The sequence below is a fragment of the Bipolaris sorokiniana genome (genome assembly GCF_000338995.1).
Source record: "Bipolaris sorokiniana ND90Pr unplaced genomic scaffold COCSAscaffold_2, whole genome shotgun sequence".
NCBI lineage: Eukaryota > Fungi > Ascomycota > Dothideomycetes > Pleosporales > Pleosporaceae > Bipolaris > Bipolaris sorokiniana.
This window is the reverse complement of record NW_006911896.1, coordinates 2,442,993-2,465,400: the sequence shown is the minus strand read 5'-3', so window position 1 is coordinate 2,465,400 and position 22,408 is coordinate 2,442,993. Positions and strand designations below refer to the sequence as shown.

Below are 22,408 nucleotides of genomic sequence, written 5' to 3'. Positions count from 1 at the left end.
TACATGGAATTTGGAGGGGACACAATTGGGGACAAGGGGACAAGGAAATGTCGAGTCTAGAATGTCTACATTCCCTCGCATAATGGCTCGCACAAGCACTAAGTTGGGTCAAATTTCTGGCATCGCGTGGCGGGGAATACGGCCCTCGGGGAAGCAGAGTGGTGGCCGCATGTCCGTTGAAAGATCGCAGCGGGAGGATTTTTTGTAGGAACCAGCAAAGCAGGAACACGGAACACTTGCTGCTTGGGGATTCTTCCCCTGCCCCCCATGGATCAACCCGGCTATTTGGTTCGTAAAAGAACACATCTACGCTGCTGACACGGTCTACCATCTCAGCTCAGGGTCCGCAAAGGGAGCTTGTGCAAAAAAAAAATGCACCATCGACGCTAAACCGACATAGCAAAGATTTAGGCAATGCCGAGGTAGAGACTTATTCAGCGATTGAAATACCGTCGAATAGACTCCATAGGCGCGAAATCGCTTGGACGTAATTTCAAGGGCATGCGCACCAACAATTTCAGACTCGTTTTCACACTGCATTACATTAGCCAAGGCCAGGCGGGCGAGGCTGTCGACCAAAAGGCTGCACGGCCCCTCTGTCAGATTCGAGTAACGATCAGACGAGCGGGCCGTTGTCGCCACGACTTGAGGGCGGGAGAGGCCTCGTACAGGAGCAGCGCATCCATCGCCCAGGCGAGCGGCCAGCCGTGAAGCGATGACGGCGAGGGTTCCAATCAGACGCAGCACGTTTTTTCTTCTGACTGTATCCGGAGCCTCCCAGAGTCAGCAACCATGGCATGCGCGACTACCGTGCGCCAGTGAACCATGCCGTTGGGACATGAGCGTCTCTGCAGTGCCGCCATCCGTTGGTTGTACATACATACTGTATGCAACATTCCCTGGGCTGGTCATCGCCCTGTTCGTCGCCCTGTTCGTCACCGGGCAGCGGGACAATACTTGGAACTAACTACCTTGAACGTCGTCCTTGTCTCGGAAGCCGTTAGCCGCGTTGGGTGGGTGGCTATCGGGGGTTGCGGGCTGGCAGTTGCAACACCAAATCTACCGCAGCATGGCGTACATAGATGCATGCATAGGTGGATAGCACCGGTGACGCGGGCATTTCCGGTCTGACACACAGCTTGAGTGGTACGTAGTTCAGCGTCGCTCGACGCCAGTTGCGTCGAGAAGGTGATTGAAGCTTCAGCGTGCATGCTGCCAAGACTGTCACTGCAGCTGAAGACAGCGCCTCGCGGTTGAAACTCGAATAGGAATCTGCGAACAGATATGGTCGCTGTAGCGGCGCTCATTGGCTATCAAGCGAGGTTACGAGGGCGGACCGCAGTACTACTACATCCAGGAGCAGACGGCAGCTATCTCGACTGGCGCAAGACTTCATCTCTCATACACAGCAAACCGGACAGCTACCCTGCAGATTCTCAGGGCCTCCATCGGAACCAGAGCCTCGGAATCCACCCCTTGGTTATGCGCGCTTGACTGCTGCGCGCAATAGTAGCTTCCGATTGTTAACTACTCGGGATCTCGGTCCAGGTGGTTCGGGCTTGATATTGAACAGACGCGCCGAGGGAGAAGGGCCTTGGCTGTTTTCCACCCACTCTGGCCCCACCGCGACATGCTGACCCGAGTCCTCTGCTGACGTGTGTGGACTTTAAGGCGAGAAGCGTTGCAAGGGTCAAGCCGGCGGGGGCGCGGCTGCGCGGGAAGGATGACAGTCACTTGATCCCTCGACCCAAATTCTCGCAGGGATACGACAGAGAAAGAGAGAGAGACAGACGTGGCGTAAAGAGAGTTAGTTCCCCGACAGACGACATGTATCATCAGGCGAAGAAAGAGTTCCCACACTCGGATATGAGACCTCTGGCGGGTTGAACAAGCGTGGTAAAATCGCCGGACATTATCCGGTAGCCGGCTATGACGTTAAAATACAGCATGTGATTGACGAGATTGATAGATGGGGGCCCTGGTGATATTGCGACCAAGCTCCGCCGTTGTGCGGAGACCGAGAGTGCCGCGACCCAGGTATCTGACTGCCCACTTTTTTCCTTTCTTGCCCACACCCAGCGAATGGCGCAAAACAATTGTCCGTGGGATGTTTTTTTCTTGTTGCCGGACTATACACCATGTCAGGGTGCAATCGCCGACGGCACAGTTGCAGCCCTTGTCGACTTGGCCCATCTCAAAACGTCTGAGTCGTATGGTCTACTTAAAGCAGTATGGTCGGTTGCCTGAAAGAGGCCCCACATTACGATGGCCTTGATTGTTCGACCCAATACGAAAGAAAATGCACATGGTGTGGCCAAGAAGTGATGGACATTCGCTACGTCTGTATCATACGATCTCGACCGAGCAGCGACATCACAGTAAGTAAGTATGTGCATACATGCGTTAAGTATATCCTAGGGGGGAGTCGGGACGTGTGGGGGCCAGCCTCATCTCGTGTTAAGCGCCTTGACAAGGTGATCCAGACGCGCAAAGGGCGCCGGGAACCTCTCCAGAACCGAACTGGATGTGCATCTCTGGGACTCCGCACCGCAGGTGATATACACTAGGGTAGAAAGGCCTGTGAAGCTCCTTATAGGCGACCCGTTCCCTGGCGGAGACTTGACACGGTCACTGCAGCCAGACCATGACGGCGATTGAATCGCCAGCAACTGACTTGCATACTCGCTCGCGTGGTAACCCATCGCGCGAGGGAGCAATGGCCCGAGTATACAACCCATGTGGTGACCTCGTGGGCGCCGCACGAGGCTTACCTGCATGTTCCCTGGTTACGCCAGACCCCAGAACCATGGATTTAGCTCGCAAATACTTACTCGGTTGTTGGCTATGCCGCTTCAGACAAGCTGCCGTGCTACCTTCGAGAAAGCCGGTTAATATCAGTTGCCATTCGCTGCCTATAAACGGTCAGGGCGCTTGCAAGGAAGTGGCCTTCGCGTGGAGATGGTTGATTGTGAGACGAAACGGCAGCAAGTAGTCGATGGTTGCAAAAGACTGCCTGCTACTGCAGTGCGACCTAGGAGACCCGCAATTAGAGACGTAATGGGGTACGATACGGCCGAAAGCGGTATGCTAGTCGCTGCCTCTTTGGCCATTACTGTTGCCGGCCGCGACTTGAATGTGGTTGCGTCGGCATCGGCATCTTCGATCCGTATGTGCTGTGCTATGCAGTCGGCATGTCTCAGTCATGTGCTCATCGCTGGTAGCTTCAGAACATACTACTAACAGTGGCGCACATGAGTACGAAGAGAAATCTTAGTGAAACAGCGCTGATTTGACCTGCTTCATGCAGAAAAGAGACAACGTCACAGCCAATCAACGTCTGCCTACCAAGTCGTTTGGTCTCTGTTTACTAAACAAGTATCCCCCCAGCCCCTGGAATCGTATATTAGAACTGGTGTTTCTTCGGCTCCTGCAGTGATGCTGATGCATATTAGTGCCACCGAAGCTCAAATGTAGACATGAGTGGCCAATGCGTGCCCATACTTCTGCTTCGGCCTGTTTTGTCCCCCCCTTGGGGTATTACGAGGTGTCCACAACGACGACGGTCTAGAGCATCGTTGACTTGCCGGTTTTCCGGTCAAGAACCCACTGTGACGGGTATACAAGTCAGGCAAGATCTGGGCCTTTGAGTGCATAACATCATCTACTGCGCCGCAATGCTAGGCAACTCCAGCAAGGAGTCACCAGTTGACTCGACAGTACTGTACAATCAGACCTGATGTTCCTACAATAGTTTCAGATGACACTTTAGGGTACAAGAAGGTAGAAAGGCGCTTCAATCCGACGATTACAGGTGATGTGAATGCTTTAGCAGCCCTCTTACTTTGGGAGATGATGACAATGGCATATTCATGGGACCAGCTCATAACAAGTGACCACGAAATTCGTATAGGTTTGAGCACTTAGATGCGCAGCCAAAGGGCGATAGAAGGGCGTTGCGTCTTGCGACGATTCACACGCGAGCCTAGCAACGATGGATGATGGCTTGCCCCACTGAACGGTGACTCCCCGCAGCCCCGAGCTCGGACCAATGGCTAACATCACGACAAGTTGATACTTGTAACCTTTGATGACCGTCTCATACCACCATATCGCTTGCCGTCACCTGCTTCACCATCTTACTGAATCGAATATACAAATGTCTTCCTTCAGTCTGTGAGCGCCTCATTGGCATCTTCACGCGGCTCCCCAACGAGCTGTTTCTAGCTATCGTTTGACGAAGTCTCACCCATTAGTTGTGCTCTACACCCGTCAAAATGCTTCCACTTTTATCGCAATTATTCCGGACGCACTTCTTACACACTAACTCGCGATCATTACCACGTTTATACACCGTCTCTGCTAAAAGGACACCTTAACGCACCATCTGACAAGTTTGGAACATTTCAAATCATCCCAACTAATACATAGAAAATTGGACGTTCCCAGTTTGCACCCAACTACAATCCCAACAACATGGCTTCTATATTTACTTTCGACCCCGACCCGCCCCGCGTTTCGTCGCCATGGGCGGCAACTTCAGTTGGCGACCTGACGGAACCATCGAATACCTACCAAAAAACCAAGTCGCCTCTTTCGAGAATCAGCGGCGATGGCGAGCAGCAGGGACCACACGGAGATTTTCTAGCAAATGCGGTAGACTATACAAATATCACTAGATTGGAAGCGGAGCCTCAGGATGGTCCAACAGAATATAAGCTGCATCTACTTCTGAGGCGGCGACGGTCATTTACTCGAGCCACCACTGGTCGACATATGTCTGGGTCTACGCGTCGAAGTGATATTCCTATACCAGGATCTGTGGGTCGTAGCGTATCGGAGTCAGGCCTCAATCAAACTACTCCCCCACCGTTGGCCTCTACGCAGTCGAAGCAGCATCGTCTTGAGCAGCTGACGACGCAGCTGTTATGGCGGTTGCAACAGTCATGTCCTTATCACATATCCTCATCGACAGCTCCTGTATTTCCCCATTTTCCGGACGATGCGCGCCTCTCAGCCCCTGAAATGCCGCAACGGCTTCTCCCTGGGCTTGAGGAGAGCAAGGGTGCGCTTTACGAGATTGGTGTCGCTGATGACGGAAGCATTGTTGGCTTGGCAGAGGATGAAATGGAAGAAAGCCTGAACAACCTACGCGCCATGGCTGCGAGTTTGGGTTGTGGGGTAGAAGTCTTGCGTAGGGTCCCGGTCGGCGAATGTGAATGGGTTGAAGATGCAGGCACTACACAGCAAAGAGTACAAAGATCACAACTATTGGTCGCTGAGGCTCTAGTGCGCCCGGAACAGCATCTGGTGGACCACACAAAGAGGGATCGTAATGACGCTTATGAGAATACGTCAAATGCAGCAGACAGTAACGCAGCTCTAGCCAAGGCGCCACAGGCTACTAGTGAACAGATGCGGGTATCAGTCACCGGAGCCACCATGTCTGGGAAATCCACTCTACTCGGAACGCTTTCTACCGCCACACTAGACAATGGCCGTGGGAAAAGTCGTCTTAGTTTGCTCAAACATAGACATGAGATTGCATCAGGTATGACCAGCTCCGTCACCCAAGAGTTGATAGGATATCGTGACGCGGACGATCACACACAAGTCATCAGCTACGGGTCTGGAGATATCTCGTCCTGGATAGATATCCATGCCGCAGTCGAGTCTGTAGAAAGCGGCAGGCTTGTCTTTCTCTCTGACTCTGCCGGCCACCCCCGGTTCAGACGCACCACTGTTCGTGGAATTGTTGGCTGGTTAGTTTGCTGTTTTCATATTTTGAGTAGTGCTGACATGATATAGGCAACCACATTGGACGCTTCTGTGCGTCCCTGCGGATAATACAGAAGACTCCTCTGGCAAACTTGGAGCTTCGCCTACATCAGAGGAACTACTTGGGCCAGCTGCGGCAGATCTTGACCTTTCCCATGCACACTTGGAACTCTGCCTTGCTCTGGAGCTACCACTTGTGATTGTCATCACCAAGTATGATCTTGCTACGAAGAACGGTCTGAAAAGCACACTGGTCAAACTCTTCTCTGCCCTGAGAGAGCACAACAGAAAGCCCTGTCTCATCACTGACTCTTCGACAGCAGTGCTAGAGGCCGATTTGCATACAGTCGAAGCAACCGATCTTGAGGAAACGGAAAAGACACTTTGCCTGCTGGAAGACTCCCCTCTCACAGCAGTACCCGTAGTACTCACCAGCGCAGTCAAAGGAACAGGCATACAGAAACTGCATGCGTTCCTGCGCAAGCTTCCTATGCCCAAACAACCAGAACAAGCACCGCCTGAGTCGCCATCGCCGCTTTTCTACATCGAGGATGTCTACAGCGTGGGTATGAGCGTCCCGGACGAGCAATGCGCCATCATCGGCGGTTACATCCGCTACGGCTCATTATCAATCGGAGACGAATTACTACTGGGTCCATACCCCGGTGATGTCAGTTCCGACGACAGCGATAGCGGCAGCGCGCGACCAAGCCGCAAGCCCCTGATAGCGCAATCCCGATCCTTCCCAGGTGCCCTCACCACAAAGTCCAAAAACGTCTCCTTGCGTGAGAGCCACAGCGAATGGCGCCGCGTTCGCATCACATCACTCCGCAATCTTCGACTACCAGTGCGAACGCTGCTTGCAGGTCAAGTAGGCACCATGGGCATCATGCCCGTAGATTCGCCCATGGTTAGTACATCCATAAATCGTATCAGGAAAGGCATGGTACTTGTAGCTCGCGAGCCCAAGGCGCATAAAATCATTCGAGTCCGGTTTGAAGATAAACAAGCACAGGGCGTTAGGGATCTCGGCGTCGGCAGTGCGGTTATCGTGTATATCGCTAGTGTCAGGGCGTCGTCCAAAGTTGTTTCTGTGGCTGCTGAGCCTCCTGCTACGCAGCCAAGCGGTGTAGATCGGAACGCTGATGATGATGACGAAGACGGGTTTGGATTTGGGTTTGATAGCGAGACGGAGAATCAGCTGGACACTGCCAAGAGTGAGCCTCCGTGCGTTATTGTTACGTTCCAGTTTATTGCTTCGCGGGAGTTTGTAGAGGTGGGTGCTAGAGTGCTTGTTATGCCGGGTGGCGGGCCGGGGCTGTCTGGTGGGAATGAGAGGGGTGCAAAGGGTATGGCTGGGCTGGAAGGCTTTGTTGGGAGGGTAATTGAAGATGCGTAGTAGCATGTTGTGAGAAGGTTTCTTAATTGCTGAGTTAATTACTAGTACGGTGTCTTTCGTTTTGTCTAATAAATTGAATTTTCTATTTGATGATTGTTCTCTATCCAGTAGATATGATATAGCCACTTCACTTGCAAATATCACAAGACAAAACACATGACCAACCAGTCAACTTGCACAAGCTCGTACCTCGCTATTCACGACATCACGATTTCAACATACAAAGACGAAAAATGTCGCACCCTACTTCTCCCTCCAAATCGCCCATCTTCCCCTTCTATCTCCCCCACAGCCTCATCACCACCACCGTACCCGTCCTCACCCGACATTGCACTTCCCCTAATGAGGTCGCACAACCGGCTAGAGTACAAAAAAAAGTGGAGGAGACTCGGCGCGAGCAAGACAAAAGGGATTGAAAAAGGAAGAAAGGTGATTGTGATCGGAGGAATTGTGTAGTTCGAGTGCACGCCTCCCACCAGCTATCCAGACGAAACAAGGCTTTACCACGCCATCCTACGAGAGGAAGGGAGGACAAGCGATATATCGTCGGCGACTGGTGTGGGGAGACTTGGGTTAATATCTCGCAAGGGCTATACTGAGCAGCAGGAATGGGTCTGGTCGCTGAGCTCCACCTTAGGCCGCGAGGTTCTTTTGAAGTTTGGAATTTTTGGGAGAAGAGAAGAGTGAAAGAGTGGGAAACGAGGGGGGGAGTGTAGAGATGCTTACGGTAAGAGGTTGGAGGAGCTGATCGTGATAAGAGAATTGCATTGTTTTTTTGGGGATATCACAAACAAGGCTTCAAGTATCCAACGGTTCAACAAGTGGGGACCTTCATGTCGCATGCTGTCTTGGGGTATTCATGTACTGCGGTTAAGCTGCAGAGGACGCAAAAAGGACCTTTCGGGGTCCACCTGCGGTCAAGTTCTTCGACACAGCGGCATTGGTGACGCTGCTTTCCATGCTGTCGAGCATTCTGTCCATACCACCAAGATCTAGCTCACCGTGAGTGAGTAGGGCCTGGTCGGTTCTGGTGGTTGTTTCCTCCTCTAGTTGTTCGCGTGCAAACACGGCGTTCATGTCTCGTCCGAGAGGTTGACTAGTGCTTGCAGCGATGACTAGGCGATGTTCCAATGATATGAGGGTGTCTCTTGCAATGGCCATGCGTGAGGCCTGTGTCGTAGTGTCAAACTGGGAGACGGAGGTGATGGCTTCTCCGCAGAGTGAAACGTCTTGGATTTGGAGACCGGGGCCAGGCAATGAGCTGCCATTGCTAGCAGAGACAGTGCGAGTCCAGAACTTGGCAAGGTCTGCTATCCTGTAAATCTCCGAGCCGTACCAGATGATGACCGAATCTTCTGAGGTGCCATTGGCCGATGGCAATGTGGCGACGGAGATGCCACCACGCGTTACAACAGCCGAGCTCGTCGAGGTTCCTTGGAATAGCACTTCTTCCTTTCTGCGGCGCGTGTTGGGTGTCATGGGGGCTAATGAGTTGCGACTGGCGCGTTTCGGGCTGGATGGGCCACTGCTACTTGTATCTTTTTCTGATGTTCCAACATAGCCTCGTAGAGAGAAGACCGAGGGATCTGCTGGCGGATTTGGGCCAGACCGATCAACATCCCAAACCCCCCATTCGCCGTCTGCCAACAGGGCAATGATATGACGACCATCCGAGGCCCAGGCGGCATCGACGATGGCTTTGCGCGAAGCGAGGACCGGAGGCGTAAGTGTAACATTCTTTACAGGCTCGAATGCTGTCCTCAATGTAGTTACAAAGGCACCTGGTTCAGAGGAAACGCCACTCATTCGTTGCTTGCGATTGGGTGCAGCAAATGGGTCGTATATCCGTGCGGTGCCTGTGGAATCGGTAATGAGCAATTGGGAGTGTCGACGCTTCGGATATTGGGCAGTATTGAAAGCGACTCGGGATGCGGGTTTGCGCAGGGTGAGCGTCTTGCATGGTACGACAGGGTGCGCGACTTTGAGCGCTGCCTCAGACAACTCAAAGCGGAAGATCCTCAGCAGGCCTCCAAGCTCGGCAGAGTGTGAGGCTACAAGTAGGTCGAAGCCTTCCTCGCCACGCGGTTGGGAGCGCGGGTGCGACTGTTGCTTGCGATGTCGGCCGCTGGGTGTCGCACCGGTTTCTCCCTCGCCATCAATGTCCATGTCGTCTTCTGCATCCTCCAATGCAACAGGCTCATCTCTGGCAGTCCAAGTCATGGTGACACCCCTAGGGATGCTCTGGTGGCCTTGAATCTTGATAATTTCCTCGCCAAACTGTGATGTTGAACTGAACGGACTAGCCTTGGCCGCATTCGGAGGGGGACTCAATGGCAGCGTGATTAGGCGCACTGTAGAGTCGGCGCATGCGACGGTGAAGACAATGCTCTTGCTGAATATGGGCGGTGTGGTGTCTCCTGGGCGCAGAGCAGACGCATGGGGTATCTGGGGCACGGCGATGTGACGGACTTGGGTGCTGAGGGACAGCGAGACGTGCTGGACGATTGATGGGTAAGGCTGGTCTGGGTCGAGCTCCTCGTCGTCCACCTCGAACTCAGCTTTGGGTGGGGGTTGAGGGGCAGCTTTTGCAGGCGCATCGTCGTCCGAGTCGATGATCATGATGGCATCGCCGCCGGTGCCGTTGACCTTGGGCGGCTTGGCTGGCTGTTGGGGTTGAGGTGCTGACTGCTTGAGCCGCTTGCCGCCTCTCCAGAGAATGCCGACGCCAGTCTCATGGCCATAGAGAACAATGGTGGAGCCATTGGGAGCTCTCACAGGGTAGACGGCCGAGGTGAGGACGCGATGGCGAAGCTCATACCTAGACAGCGGTGTGGTCAGTGGCAGTACCAAAACGTGGAAGGTAACATAAAATCACCTTAGCTGCGTCAGCTTGCCCTTTGTGGCGACGATGGGCTCCATGGCGACAGAGAGACTGTGTATGGGTGGGAGCGAGTGAAGGAAGGTCGGAGGTGATGCGGAGGTTGAACATTTCGGGCAAGACGCGCTGGAGGCACGGCCATAGCGCGTCACCAACAAAGAGACATATCACCACCACCAGGCCCCGGCAACGAACCACCCCGCCCCCGCACCAGGCCCAGGTGTCGCCCATATGGCAAGACGAGCGTCGCCATGGCCTCTCTCTGCTCCATCGGCGTCCACAAGCCATCCGCCTGGCAGTATCTGGTGCAAGAGGGCATCTTGACCGAAGACAGCACCCACGCCGACTATGCCTGGAACACATACACTGACGACGGCCCGCCCGACGAGCTGGTTACCACCAAACACCATGTCGTCTGGTCATGCGGCGGCCTTGTGCGCAAGGCGTTCAACTTTGAAGTCGAAAAAGAGCCATTGAAGCACGCACTTCTGACTTGGTTTGTCGTCGATGAGCCCGCACATGGACTTGCAGACAGAGCACAGAGCACGCCAGCTCAGAATGCCGCCAACCATTCCCAGAGCTTCCTCACCCAAGGCACCCAGCCGGCTACGGATCCAACAGCTCCAGTCAACAATGTACCCGCCACAGTCGAGGTCCGCTCCCGCGCCCTTGTCGTTTTCCTCAGGTCTCAGGCCCACGTCTTCTTCCTGTCTGGCACTACCCATGTCGTCAACCTCCCCTTTGAGGTAGATAAGGCCTTTCCTGCTGCTCGGGGTGTCCTGGTGCAGAGGAAACTGGCGCCTCTGCATCCCCCACCCCCCAGTCCACCGCTCCCTGCGGCCCCAGTAAATTCCTTCCTCACAACCCACCAGTCTTTTCTCTCCCAGCACCTCTCCTTCACCCAGACTCTATCACAGCCACATCCCCGCAATGTCTCTTCTATTGGAACATCACGCCGTGGCACATCTCGCCTCTCAGGCGCGACCATGTACCTTGACGACTTGATCAACCCTTCTGCGCCTGTTAACCCAGAGGCGATACCCAGGTTGTACTCGTTTACAGATCCGCTGTCAGAGCTAGGATTGGTGGTAACTGTCGTGTCGGGAGGTCTCCGTAGCAGCCTGTTGACCACCAACGGTTCTAGCAATCGAAGACTGGAGGCCATTGATAACGCTGAAGACATCATATACGTATCGCCACAAAATGAGCTTCTCTTTGATCGCAGCGGGAATGACAAGCCCCTTTTGCTAGTAGTAACTGCAAACCATGAGACGAATGTATTGACCATTTGGTCTGCGGCCTACCTTGAGCCAAAATCTATATCCACTTCTCGCAAACAACACATCCCTCTGCCAATCACCAAGTCGCGAAGACGTAGCTCTCACGGTACCACTGTACCGGGCACAGGAGCAACGACTCCCTCACTTCGTGGCGCTGACAGGTTGAGAGAAAGCTTTGGGGGAGCCCCACGAAGCAAGGCTCAACCACCCTCATTCAAGATCACAGCCAAAGAACGTCTGTCTGATCAGGCTGTAGATGATGCTCTTGCTTCGCAGCTCAACCCCGATTCTGACATTGCGCGCCAACCCAAGGAGTCAAGACGAGTGAGCTCGTTATTGTCCCGCGCCGAGATTTCGACTAGCTTTGATAGGAGCGCTTTTCAGGACAAGGCAACATCCCGAAATAGCTTGGGTGGTAGCTTCTCTGCAAGTTTTAATGCAAGTCAACGAAGTCGACATTCGCTAGGCCACGATCGCACAAGCTTTGGTGGCCTTTCACAGTCACGCAACCGAGCCTCTACTCCTGGGAGCGTCACATCGCGGATGAGCCTAGGTGCTGTCTCAATTGATGACACTTTTGACGATGCTATGGACGAGGATACTTTTGATACTATTGAGGACTACGACGAGCTTGATGATCTTTTTGCACCGCCCGATGCCAAGGGGGGGCCCCGACCTGGTGATGGGCTTCACAAGGAATTGGTCGTTAGTGCAATTGCCGAAATCCCAGTCACTCAGTATCTCAAGAGTGGGTTATTTGCTCTGGGAAATCCGTCGGCTCCTCAGGTATGTTACCGTATACCCGATTTAGAAAAACACATCACTGACATGCACAGAGTGAAACACAGCCCGAGGTACTTACACTCAATGCGCCCTTTAACTCAGCAACACTGCATGAACGGAAGCTGTACATGTACATATCACACCCATCGTTACAGCATCCCCTTGAGTGCGAGCTAGCAGTAACGCGGAAGCGGCTATCCCCTCAAGCATCAGCAACGCAATCGGGCTCCAACAGCGCTGCTCCCCGGTACGCTTGCGTTCCTAGGTTCGTCAGTAGCCGGGAGCTTGAGGGTACATTGGACCTCATCAAGCTACGTGACGGACATGTTGAGCGCGTTGTCCAGCTCACTTCAACCGATCCCCAGGAAGCTTGCTTATCGTTGACTGCGGGATGGGGTACGCATCTACCAATGAAGTTCAGTTTAGGTCCCTTGAAGTTGCACGACCCCTACGCAATACTACATCTTGGGCAGAGCAGGGCAGCTGCAGGGTCCAAGCGAACCATAACTGCCAGCCAACCTTTACAACGGCTGTTACCTGCTGGTACAAGCGGGAGGCTCGATATCGTCGACAGCCAATACTCCAGGCACCGGATGTCTCTGCATCTGTCGCCTTCGGATGGACATGTAGCAGAGCTCTTCCGAGTGTTGTTGACAGTCCTCCCAAATTATACTGGTGACTTCATTCTGGAGATATGGTGGCATATTCGCAAGTCACAATCAGAAGAGGGGGCCGAAAAGACAACAGCAGATTGGACGGCCTTTGTAGCAACTTTGTTTACACTTGTTGTTCCCTTTATCGAGGAGAAAAAGAGTAAAATCAAGACTCGTTCAAAGTCGACCCAACGCAGAAGCTTGGGTCGTCCTTCAAGCCAAGCCAAGCCGGATGAACTGATAGACGATGCAGACTCAGCGTGGCGTCTCATGTGCAGTCATCAGACTTCAAGAGCTCATGCGAGGAGTTGGGAAACATCTCCTTGGACTTGGGCTTTGCGTTTAAGCCCCATGTCAACCACCGCCGTGAGCCCATCGTCAAAAACGCACTCTTCGCAAGAGCAGTTACCATCAATTGCACAGCAAGTCAAGGTCAAGGATGACACAATCCCCACTTGTCTTGAGATTGCACGGCGATATCTTCAATCACCAATCGGCAAAGCGACAAGCGACCACTGGAGACGGATGTCCCCTTCCGAGAAACAAGATCTCCGCATTTCATCTCTTTCTGAGATTGTCGTTTCTTTACATCTCTTCAGGGAAGAACGCAAACTGGACACGTTGTGTCAAGATTTTACTGGCGTTCAGCCTGGCAACCTTGCACCCATACTAGCACAGATTAGCTATTGGCTGCGTTGGGACGCTTGGGACTGGAGACAAGGAAGCTTCTTTGACCTTGATGGAGGCTCAAACCATGACTGGACTTACGAAGAGTCCATGCTCTCAAGCAAAGTGCGCCTACACGGCCAGCCGTGGGATGCACCGCCGTCCATCTTGGGTTGGCTCACAACTGTCACAGGATCTCAGCACTACGCTCCGTTTCCCACGTTGGCGACACTTATTCGAAAGTCTAAAGCCTCGCCACACTCATCCATCAATATCGATGAGATCATAGCAGGTGTCACACCCCGAACAGTGGCACTACATAATTTCTTCCGCGATATCGACCCTGCTTCAAGTCCTAGACGAGTAGTTGAGCTGATACAGAGATGTGAAATCAATTCTGATATGCTAGCTACATTGCCAGAAGCTGCCAAGGCACCGCTCATGGAGGCAATCACAAGATGCCAGGCAAACCCACCTACAACATGGTCAAGCTCACTTTTGAAGCTTGTACAGCGCGAAGACCTTGATCTCCATCACAACTCAACTAGAGATTTCTTTAATGAAAGCCATCTCAATACGTCTGGTGGTGCTCTTCATGCAGCTGGTATCACGCGCGATGTCCATACCATATGCCAGGCCGCTGATCGTATGGAGCCTATGCAGTCGACAGCCGAAGTCGATCGCCACTATATTACACGACTGATTTTCCGCGAAGACAGACGGTTCATGGAAGCCTATACGCTACTGGAGCCATTACGGCAGACTGTGGCCGAGTACAAAGCCGATAATAGGCAAGACGATGCTGCAATGCTCGAGGGGCAAAAGGCACTCATGCAATGGGTCATGGTTCGAACCTTCTCCCTGCCTGTGGGCAGCTCCATGATCAAGTTTAGTAGCAAGAAGCCTCTACTGACAGAGAAGTACCCTCTCTATGGTTTCTCCACCTCCTGTCTCATGAAGCCCATGGGTAACGTTGTAACAGCTGAGCGGCAAAATTACTCTGAAGAGAAGTATTTTTGGGCTTTCTTCAACGCAGGTGCTGCAGCTGGACTCGGTATCTCACGAGATGCCCAAGGCATTGATACTTCGTGGATCATGTACAACAAGCCTGCTGAATTGACTAACAAACATGCTGGGCTCTTGCTTGGGTTAGGCTTGAATGGACATTTGAGAACAATTGCTAAATGGTTATCGTTCAAGTACCTGACCCCCAAACACACCATGACATCGGTTGGACTACTCCTAGGATTGGCTGCTTCGTTCATGGGCACAATGGATACACTCGTCACACGACTGCTGTCTGTACACGTCACTAGAATGTTACCAGCGGGAGCAGCAGAACTGAACCTGTCCCCGTATACGCAGACTACAGGTCTGATGGGTATCGGCTTGCTCTATTATAACACTCAGCACCGCCGTATGAGCGAGGTTATGCTTTCGGAGATTGAGCATGTGGAGGTACCAGATCCCTCCGAACCGCCCGACTCTCTGCGTGATGAAGCCTACAGGTTGTCTGCCGGCTTTGCACTCGGTTTCATCAATCTGGGCAAGGGAAAAGATCTCCGAGGTCTTCACGATATGCATATTGTTGAGCGCCTCATGACTGTCGCTGTCTCACCCAAGCCCGTGAATGTCGTACATATCCTCGACCAAGCGACTGCAGGAGCAGTCATCGCCGTGGCCCTGATTTTCATGAAAACCCACGACCAAAGCGTAGCCCGTAAGATCGACATCCCAGACACACTGCCACAATTCGATTATGTCCGTCCCGATATTTTCCTGCTCCGCACCTTGGCCAAACACCTCATCATGTGGGATAACATTGAAGCATCGGATTCGTGGATCATCAGAAACCTTCCCTTTGAGTACCGCGAGGCCTTTGATCTTAAGGGAATCACACGCCTACGAAGCGAGCAGATGCCGTTTTACAACATTCTTGCCGGTCTATTGTGGAGTGTCAGTCTCAAACACGCTGGTACTGGAGATACCCAAGTACGCGATTTCCTGATCAAGTATCTGGATCAGTTCATTCGAATCAACAAGCTGCCAGCTGTGCGGTACGATTCAAAACTATCAAAGAACACAGTCCGGAACTGCCAGGATCTCATCGCCCTAGCAGCTGCAACCGTCATGGCCGGCACAGGTGACCTCGACGTCTTCCGTCGTCTTCGCGGTCTACACGGCCGAATCGGACCAGACATCCCCTACGGCTCCCACCTTGCAGCCCACATGGCCTTCGGCACCCTATTCATCGCTGGCGGCACACAAACCTTTAGCCGCAGCAACAAAGCCATCGCCAGTCTCATCTGTGCCTTCTACCCTATCTTCCCCTCAGACGTCCAAGACTCAAAAGCCCACCTCCAAGCCTTCCGCCACTTCTGGGTCCTAGCCGCCGAACCCCGCTGCCTCGTCGTCCGCGACGTAGACACCGGCCGCGCAATCTCAATGCCCATCACCATCCACTTCAAGACCCGTCTCCCCGACGGCTCGAAGACGAAGAGCCTCGTTGCCCCCTGTCTCTTACCCGAGCTGCCCCTGATCAGTAAGTTGGAAACGGCAGACCAGAGTTACTGGCCCACAACTCTCGATTTCTTGAATAATGCAACACATCTGGCAGCTTTTGAACGCAACCAAACTCTCCATGTGCGGAGACGCTCCGCGCATGATACGTATGCTACAGCGTTCAGTTCTACGCTTGTAGCGCTCAATGATGCGCAGTCTTCGCGGACATCACAACTTCTCTTCCACTGGCTCTTTACGCTCCCGTCTTTATCGAACTTCGTCAGCGCGTCAGACGCTGGTCTTATTTTGCCGCTGGATCAGCATTCGAAATCTTGGCTCGATCCTGGGGCCACGGTTGTGGAGTCGCGACTTGTGCTTGCGCGGCTTGCGGGGAGCGAGAAGGTGGAGGAGTTGAGGGTGCTGAGGGGGGTGTTTGAGTGGGCGCTCGCGGCTTGTAGGAGGGATGGCAAGTTGAGGTGGCTTGGGCGAGAGGTTGTGGAACGGATCAAGGCGGGTGTTATGGATCGGGCGAGGCAGATGGGTGGCGGGTGACGGAGACTGATGTATGTGGGGCTTGGGATCGGAAAATAAAGAAGTACATTTGCATTGACGCCTTTTTAGTCGTGATGAAACTGAGAGATAAACATGAATGTGGATTTACATCTTTATTGACAGGCCATATACTCTCGCTATCCAGATGAGTTTTCCGTGCTACACTGAAACCATAACGCTCTATCCGCAAGGCCTTTAGAAAGAAAACATAAGAAAATCTTGACTTTCCCATCTACAACGTCAAGGGCGCAATCCATTCACACTTTGGAGGCGTAAGCGGAATATCCTCGTCATCATTGAACCGACCGAGCTGGGCAACACGCTTGTAAATCTCTTCTAGCATCTTTCCTTGCTCGCCCTCGTACTCTTCTGGCTTGCCTTCCTTGTAGCGGTCCTTGGCATCGATGGGTTTGCCATCGGGCGTCACGCCAGGTACATGTGGACGCCCTGCTGAAGCGGGCTGTGCGGCAGGGGCCTGCTGTTGTACTGGCTGGCTCGGTGTGACCATATTAGCAGTAGGCTGGGTGGCAAAGGGTGAAGGTGTGCTGGCTGGGGCTGCAGATGTCTGTGCTGTGGAGAAGGGGTTGGCTGGCTGTGATTGTGTTGCTGCAGGTTGTGTGGGTTGAGTGCCAAAAGGTGAGGGTTTGCTTGGCTGGCCGAACGCTGGGGTTTGGGATGCAGCGGCACTGGCAAACGGACTGGGCTGTGCGGGTGTTTGCTGGGTTTGTCCAAACGGACTTGGATTCTGTGATTGTTGGGCTTGTTGACCGAACGGCGAAGGCTGAGATGTCTGCTGAGCTTGTTGACCAAACGGCGATGGTTGACTTGCTTGCTGTGCTTGTTGGCTAAAAGGTGAGGGACCCGACTGTGCTGCTTGCCCGAAAGGAGACGCGCCAGACTGTGCTGCCTGGCCAAACGATGATGCACCGGATTGTGCCGCTTGAGCAAAGGGAGAGGTATTAGCGCCGGGCTGCGCAGCCTGACCAAATCCACTTTGTCCAAAGCCCGGTTTACTGAAGGGATTTGGTTTCTGCCCTAGAGCATTTGTCTGCCCAAATCCAGATGCTGCGCCTGGTGTTGATGGCTTTCCGAAAGCAGAGCCTGCACCCAAGTTACTGGCTTGTCCAAACGCGCTTCCTGCACCAGGCATAGATGGCTGCCCAAATCCAGAGGCGCCAAATGCAGGTTTCCCAAATGCACTACCACCGCTACCCAAAGCTGAAGGCTGACCAAATGGTGATGGCTTTTGACCAAGTGCAGAGGCGGCACCAAAGGCAGAGGATGTTTGGCTTGGGTTGGATGCTTGACCAAACGGCGACGCAGTTTGGCCCGGGGTTGACGCCTGACCGAAAGCTGAGGTAGTTTGACCTGGATTTGAAGGCTGTCCAAAAGCGGATGTGGTTTGCGCTGGGTTTGACGGCTGGCCAAAAGCTGGTTTACCGAAGGCTGGTGTGGAGGTCTGTCCGAATGCTGATCCTTGAGACGAAGCTGCTGTCTGGAATGGGTTTCCGGGTGCCTTCATAAATGGATTTGAAGCTCCGCTTGAAGATGGATTTGCAGCGTTGGCTGAGTCACTTGCATTAGCGTTGCCTTTGGCTATGTCAATCCGATTTGGATGAACGTTGGCGCCTTCTTCTATATACCGGATAGCACCAGGTATGTCATCGAGGATTGCTTTCACTTGCTGCTGCATCTTTTCATTGAGAGCAGATTCTTCTTGTTGCTTTGATTGGTTAGTTTCTAAAAATCGGTCTCAATTGGTAAGACTTACCGCTTGGGGCTCATTGCCAGCTGTGCGTAGAGTATAATACCGCAGGCGAAGCTCGTCTGGGCTGATCTCGACTAGTCCTTCGATAAGTTGGCGAGGAGCCTCACGTCCCGGGCCATAGCAAGACAGCGGATAGACTGGCCGTTGGGTGGTGAGATCGTTCTTCATGTCATCCCGATCCAGATGGAAGCTTGGCGGTTTAGCATCACGGTTACCTGTATTAGGTGAGTGTGGTTTCAACAAAGAATCTAAATCACCCAGAGTCGTAGATTAGGGTACTCTGAGCGATCGACAGGGTCTGGCATACCCCCAAATGTGTTGGAACTGCCATTTTGGCCAGGACGATAGCGATCCCCATTGAAGGCGCCAAAGCGGTTGCTGTTTGAACCGCCAAAGGCACTTCCCCCACGGTTCGCATCTCGCGAACTTCCGGGGTGTTCATTTTTGCAGGAATCTGATTGATGTGAGTCTGGCGTATCAACGGGATGGCTGGCGGTCTACCTCCAAACTTGCATGCGCCTCGCTGATAATAAGTGCACACGCCCATGTTACCGAATAGGCAAGTCAAGCCTTGGTGAAAGTGATAGATAGAACTTCAAATGAGCTGTGGGGAATCAGTAGGGTCTAGAGAAGATGACGTGACGTTAGAAAGTATGGACAAAAGAAGAAAGCGGTGTCTGAGCGGCTGAACCCGACCGAGGCTGGGGTGAACGGAAACTTCAGAGCGAACGGACGCGACGCGCCAGCCAATCAACGCGAACAACGCAGCGTGCTATCCTTGGTGCGTTGTGGACAGGCGTCCAAAGCCGCCGCACAGATGTCACTGTATGTGCGAGATTTAGTGGTTGTTGTTGTTGTTTTTGCCTGCTAAGCAGTCTTTCGGTTGTCTCTGTCCATTTGAAGTAATGGGTGCTTGGTAGATGGTAGCAACCAGCGACAAGCGGCTGGTGTAAACAGTAGGAAGTATGCTTTGCGAGGTTTTGGTGCAGGAGATGGTACCTACCTTGTTTCAAAGGCGGCCCAGTCAGTCACACGTCAAGTTATGCAGACTTTCGCGCAGATTTATCGTGTCGGTAGATTTAGCTACGTGTGATGCTGATGCGACTGAGAGCAGAGCGCGACATGTGTACGCTAGTCCGCATCCAGAGCTAGTGCATCGTCCCGAACATGCGGGCCTTCCACGTACGCCACCATTGATTGAGGGTGTTATAGATTGCAGCCAAGATGCGTTTTGCGCAATGTCCATGCAACTGCAACCTCTCGCCCTGCTGTCCCGTTGCCAAATATACGAAGACAATTGTCCGACGCTCGCTCGCTAGCTTAGAGAACCCAACGCCGACCCAGCCTATTTCGAAGCACCGCTTGGCATGACGGGGTAGATGCACGCCTTCTCTATTCTTACCATTGGCATCTTCGTTGCGGGATACTCAACTGCCCGTTGGGACCTTGTGACCCGTGTGTACGAGCTCGCCATATTCGCCTGGGACCACGGTGTCGTGACCCGAACTGCAAAGGGGTTCGCCTTATTGTCCCTGTTGTTTTTCCTCTTCATACTGCCCGTGGTACGCATCGCGGCCCAGGAGACGGATCTGGTCAGTAGGGCATGTACAAGTCTTCACATGGCCGGTTGACTAAATACTTGTAGCATCCCAGACTTGCAGGCACGGGAATCTCTGCGCGCGAGCAGCTCAAACGTCGCGGTTCTTTCTAGCGAGGTAGCAGGATGAGGACATGGTCACGCACAATGGCTTGATGCGCATATTTTGGCCATCAGACGTTCCAAATGACTCTACGCCAGGGGTTCTAGTCGGATTCGAGAACTCCAAGACTGATGTCTTCGTGGTAGCCGTTCTGCAGGATGTGGATTTGCGCCAGGTGGAAAATGCGCTGCTTGTAGGGACATTGTTGCGACACAGCCCACATGATATCCAAGAACTGCTGCAACGATGCGGGCATTCGGCACTTCGCGCTATTGGCTGCGTAAATCCAAAGAATTCACCAGATGCATATGGCGCCGAACCCCTCACAGTGTACACAAGTCCTTCGATCCGCTTTCCACGCATCCACTACCCGACCGACACGCTCATGGCCATTCAAGTCATCGTATACGACCGACCGCACCCGACACGCATGCAATATCTCTCGCTGAATCCCATCACACTCGCATTAGGAGACAAAACACGGGTGGCTGAGTGGGATGGGGTGTTTGCTGACCTCGAAGAAGCAGAGGCAAAGGAGCGGAAGAGGAAAGCACAGCTTGTCGAGCGGTTGAAGCTTCACACAGTCCTTGCGCATCCGCCCACGCAAAAGGAGCTGGCATTGCCAATGATCATCGAGCAGGTCAATTGCTCGTACGAGCTCAATGCTCTCCTACAAAAGAATATCGGCATGATTGGCAGGCGCATGAAGCGGGCACTGAGTGTTAGTGAGCGCGTGGCCGAGTCTGCCAACAACCTCTGGGACTATGCCTGGATGATGCTCGACTACTTGTTTAGAGTCTGGGTCTGGCCTATAGCTGCACAGCTCTTCATATTTGGCATCATCACGCACCGTATACTGGGAGAGGCTGTGATCATGGTCTTGCACTGGCGACCTGGGGCTTCCGACTCACCGGCCTTGAAGGACATCTCTGCAACAGCACAGCAAATCGACATTCGACTGCAACAATCATGTTACTGGCCTATTCAGTACCTTACCTTGCGTCGAAGGAAAGCCAATTGGGAGAGCATTACCAACAGCCATCCAGAGTACATTCGATTCTACAATAGTCTGTGGTTGGTCGCAAACGATGTCATCATGGGTATAGCTGTAGGAACCTTCATCATTGAGAACGCGTCATTCGTGGCAGCACAAGTGGACACTATATTCAGTGCATGGTCAGTCGAGGGACTGCGGCGCATGATATCATGGCTCATGGGGTGGCCGGGAGGCTTGAAGCTCAACACCGAGCTGGCAGCCTTCTTGGGCGACCTGTTCCTTTGGGTCATTGACTACTGGGCTAGTAAGTGCATACCGCCGACGTGTAGAGTGTTGCTGACGGAAACAATCTACAGATTGTATATCGCTTCTGCGACCGCATCTGCCCGCACTCATCCAGATCATTGGCTACTCCTCCTTTGTCGGCGCCACTATGCCCATATCGATCTTCTCGGACCTCGTCTCCCTGCTTACCGTGCACATATACTCCTTCTACGTTGCGTCTGCTCGCATCTTCCACTGGCAGCTCACCATCATCATTTCTCTCTTCCACCTCTTCCGTGGCAAGAAGCGCAACATTCTCCGGAACCGAATTGATTCGTGCGACTACGACTTGGACCAGCTACTCCTTGGTACCATCTTGTTCACGCTGCAGTTTTTTCTCCTGCCAACTGTGTTCGTCTTCTATCTGACGTTCGCCAGCGCGCGCATCGCTGTGATTGGTCTCAAAGCAAGTCTTGAGATGGGACTTGCATGTCTCAACCATTTCCCGCTGTTTGCGGTCATGTTGCGGCTCAAGGATCCAGGGCGCTTGCCAGGAGGGATATGCTTCGAGTTGCAGGATACGGGCGATATGTCGGTGGACAAACAAGATGCGTCTGGGTTAGCGCCAACTGCCTATGTGCTGCTCAAGGTAAGTCTTATGTCTGACATCTTGTTATATCCATACTTACAAGTGACAGTCTGTACCGCTGTCACTCCGCGCAATGTTCCAACCATACTTTGACCTAGGTGACCGCATACGAAAACACTACTTTTCGCCTAGTGTGTTGCTCTACCTAGTATCAGGTCAGTTCGTGCCGCCAATTCACCGTCGCAACCTGTATAGCCTTCAGTATAGCATGTTGCCAGCAAAGAGGGCAGGCATAGGTGAGCTGTGGAGGAAGTTGACGGAGCGGGACCGGCAGCCCTCGCGTTCATCAAGTAGCTATGCCCCCATGTCGTTTAGAAGAGGTATACCAAACGGTAAAAGTAGAAAATTGATATAACCACTTTGTACCATCTGCTTCCAAACATCTCTTATCCACTTGCCTACTCGTTATTTCTATGCATCTTGTACTATCTTCTCACTTGTTTCTCCGTCTCCGCGCTCAGGAGTTGTCACTGTATAGCGTTGGCGTGTGGTCAACAAACAATCACAACGTCATCCGCCACAGCACCCACGCACAATGTCTG

The 22,408-nt window shown here is 53.0% G+C and overlaps 7 protein-coding genes across 7 annotated transcripts; 5 read left to right on the top strand and 2 right to left on the bottom strand.

Moving 5' to 3' along the window:
• The first annotated feature begins 657 nt into the window (after positions 1–657).
• Positions 658–1,208, top strand: COCSADRAFT_276270 (uncharacterized protein). The gene has a single exon (XM_007698081.1). The coding sequence runs from the start codon at positions 826–828 to the stop codon at positions 1,129–1,131; it is 306 nt and encodes a 101-aa protein (XP_007696271.1). The 5' UTR covers positions 658–825; the 3' UTR covers positions 1,132–1,208.
• Positions 1,209–4,354: 3,146 nt separating this feature from the next.
• COCSADRAFT_276256 (uncharacterized protein) lies at positions 4,355–7,291 on the top strand. The gene is made up of 2 exons (XM_007698080.1): positions 4,355–5,759; positions 5,806–7,291. The coding sequence occupies exons 1-2, from the start codon at positions 4,474–4,476 to the stop codon at positions 7,172–7,174; spliced, it is 2,655 nt and encodes an 884-aa protein (XP_007696270.1). The 5' UTR covers positions 4,355–4,473; the 3' UTR covers positions 7,175–7,291.
• Positions 7,292–8,044: 753 nt separating this feature from the next.
• Positions 8,045–10,093, bottom strand: COCSADRAFT_80091 (uncharacterized protein; the record flags this gene model as incomplete). The annotated part of the gene is made up of 2 exons (XM_007698079.1): positions 8,045–9,992; positions 10,050–10,093. 2 exons carry the CDS (start codon positions 10,091–10,093, stop codon positions 8,045–8,047), a joined length of 1,992 nt encoding a protein of 663 aa, XP_007696269.1.
• Positions 10,094–10,236: 143 nt separating this feature from the next.
• Positions 10,237–16,488, top strand: COCSADRAFT_134835 (uncharacterized protein; the record flags this gene model as incomplete). Its single annotated transcript, XM_007698078.1, has 2 exons — positions 10,237–12,118; positions 12,169–16,488. The coding sequence occupies exons 1-2, from the start codon at positions 10,304–10,306 to the stop codon at positions 16,486–16,488; spliced, it is 6,135 nt and encodes a 2,044-aa protein (XP_007696268.1). The 5' UTR covers positions 10,237–10,303.
• Positions 16,489–16,720: 232 nt separating this feature from the next.
• Positions 16,721–18,803, bottom strand: COCSADRAFT_157144 (uncharacterized protein; the record flags this gene model as incomplete). The annotated part of the gene is made up of 4 exons (XM_007698077.1): positions 16,721–18,211; positions 18,260–18,471; positions 18,564–18,710; positions 18,758–18,803. 4 exons carry the CDS (start codon positions 18,801–18,803, stop codon positions 16,721–16,723), a joined length of 1,896 nt encoding a protein of 631 aa, XP_007696267.1.
• An 832-nt stretch (positions 18,804–19,635) lies between these two features.
• COCSADRAFT_81317 (uncharacterized protein) lies at positions 19,636–19,967 on the top strand (the record flags this gene model as incomplete). Its single annotated transcript, XM_007698076.1, has 2 exons — positions 19,636–19,848; positions 19,902–19,967. 2 exons carry the CDS (start codon positions 19,636–19,638, stop codon positions 19,965–19,967), a joined length of 279 nt encoding a protein of 92 aa, XP_007696266.1.
• Positions 19,968–19,987: 20 nt separating this feature from the next.
• COCSADRAFT_81026 (uncharacterized protein) lies at positions 19,988–22,221 on the top strand (the record flags this gene model as incomplete). The annotated part of the gene is made up of 3 exons (XM_007698075.1): positions 19,988–21,257; positions 21,310–21,866; positions 21,916–22,221. 3 exons carry the CDS (start codon positions 19,988–19,990, stop codon positions 22,219–22,221), a joined length of 2,133 nt encoding a protein of 710 aa, XP_007696265.1.
• Positions 22,222–22,408: the final 187 nt, after the last annotated feature.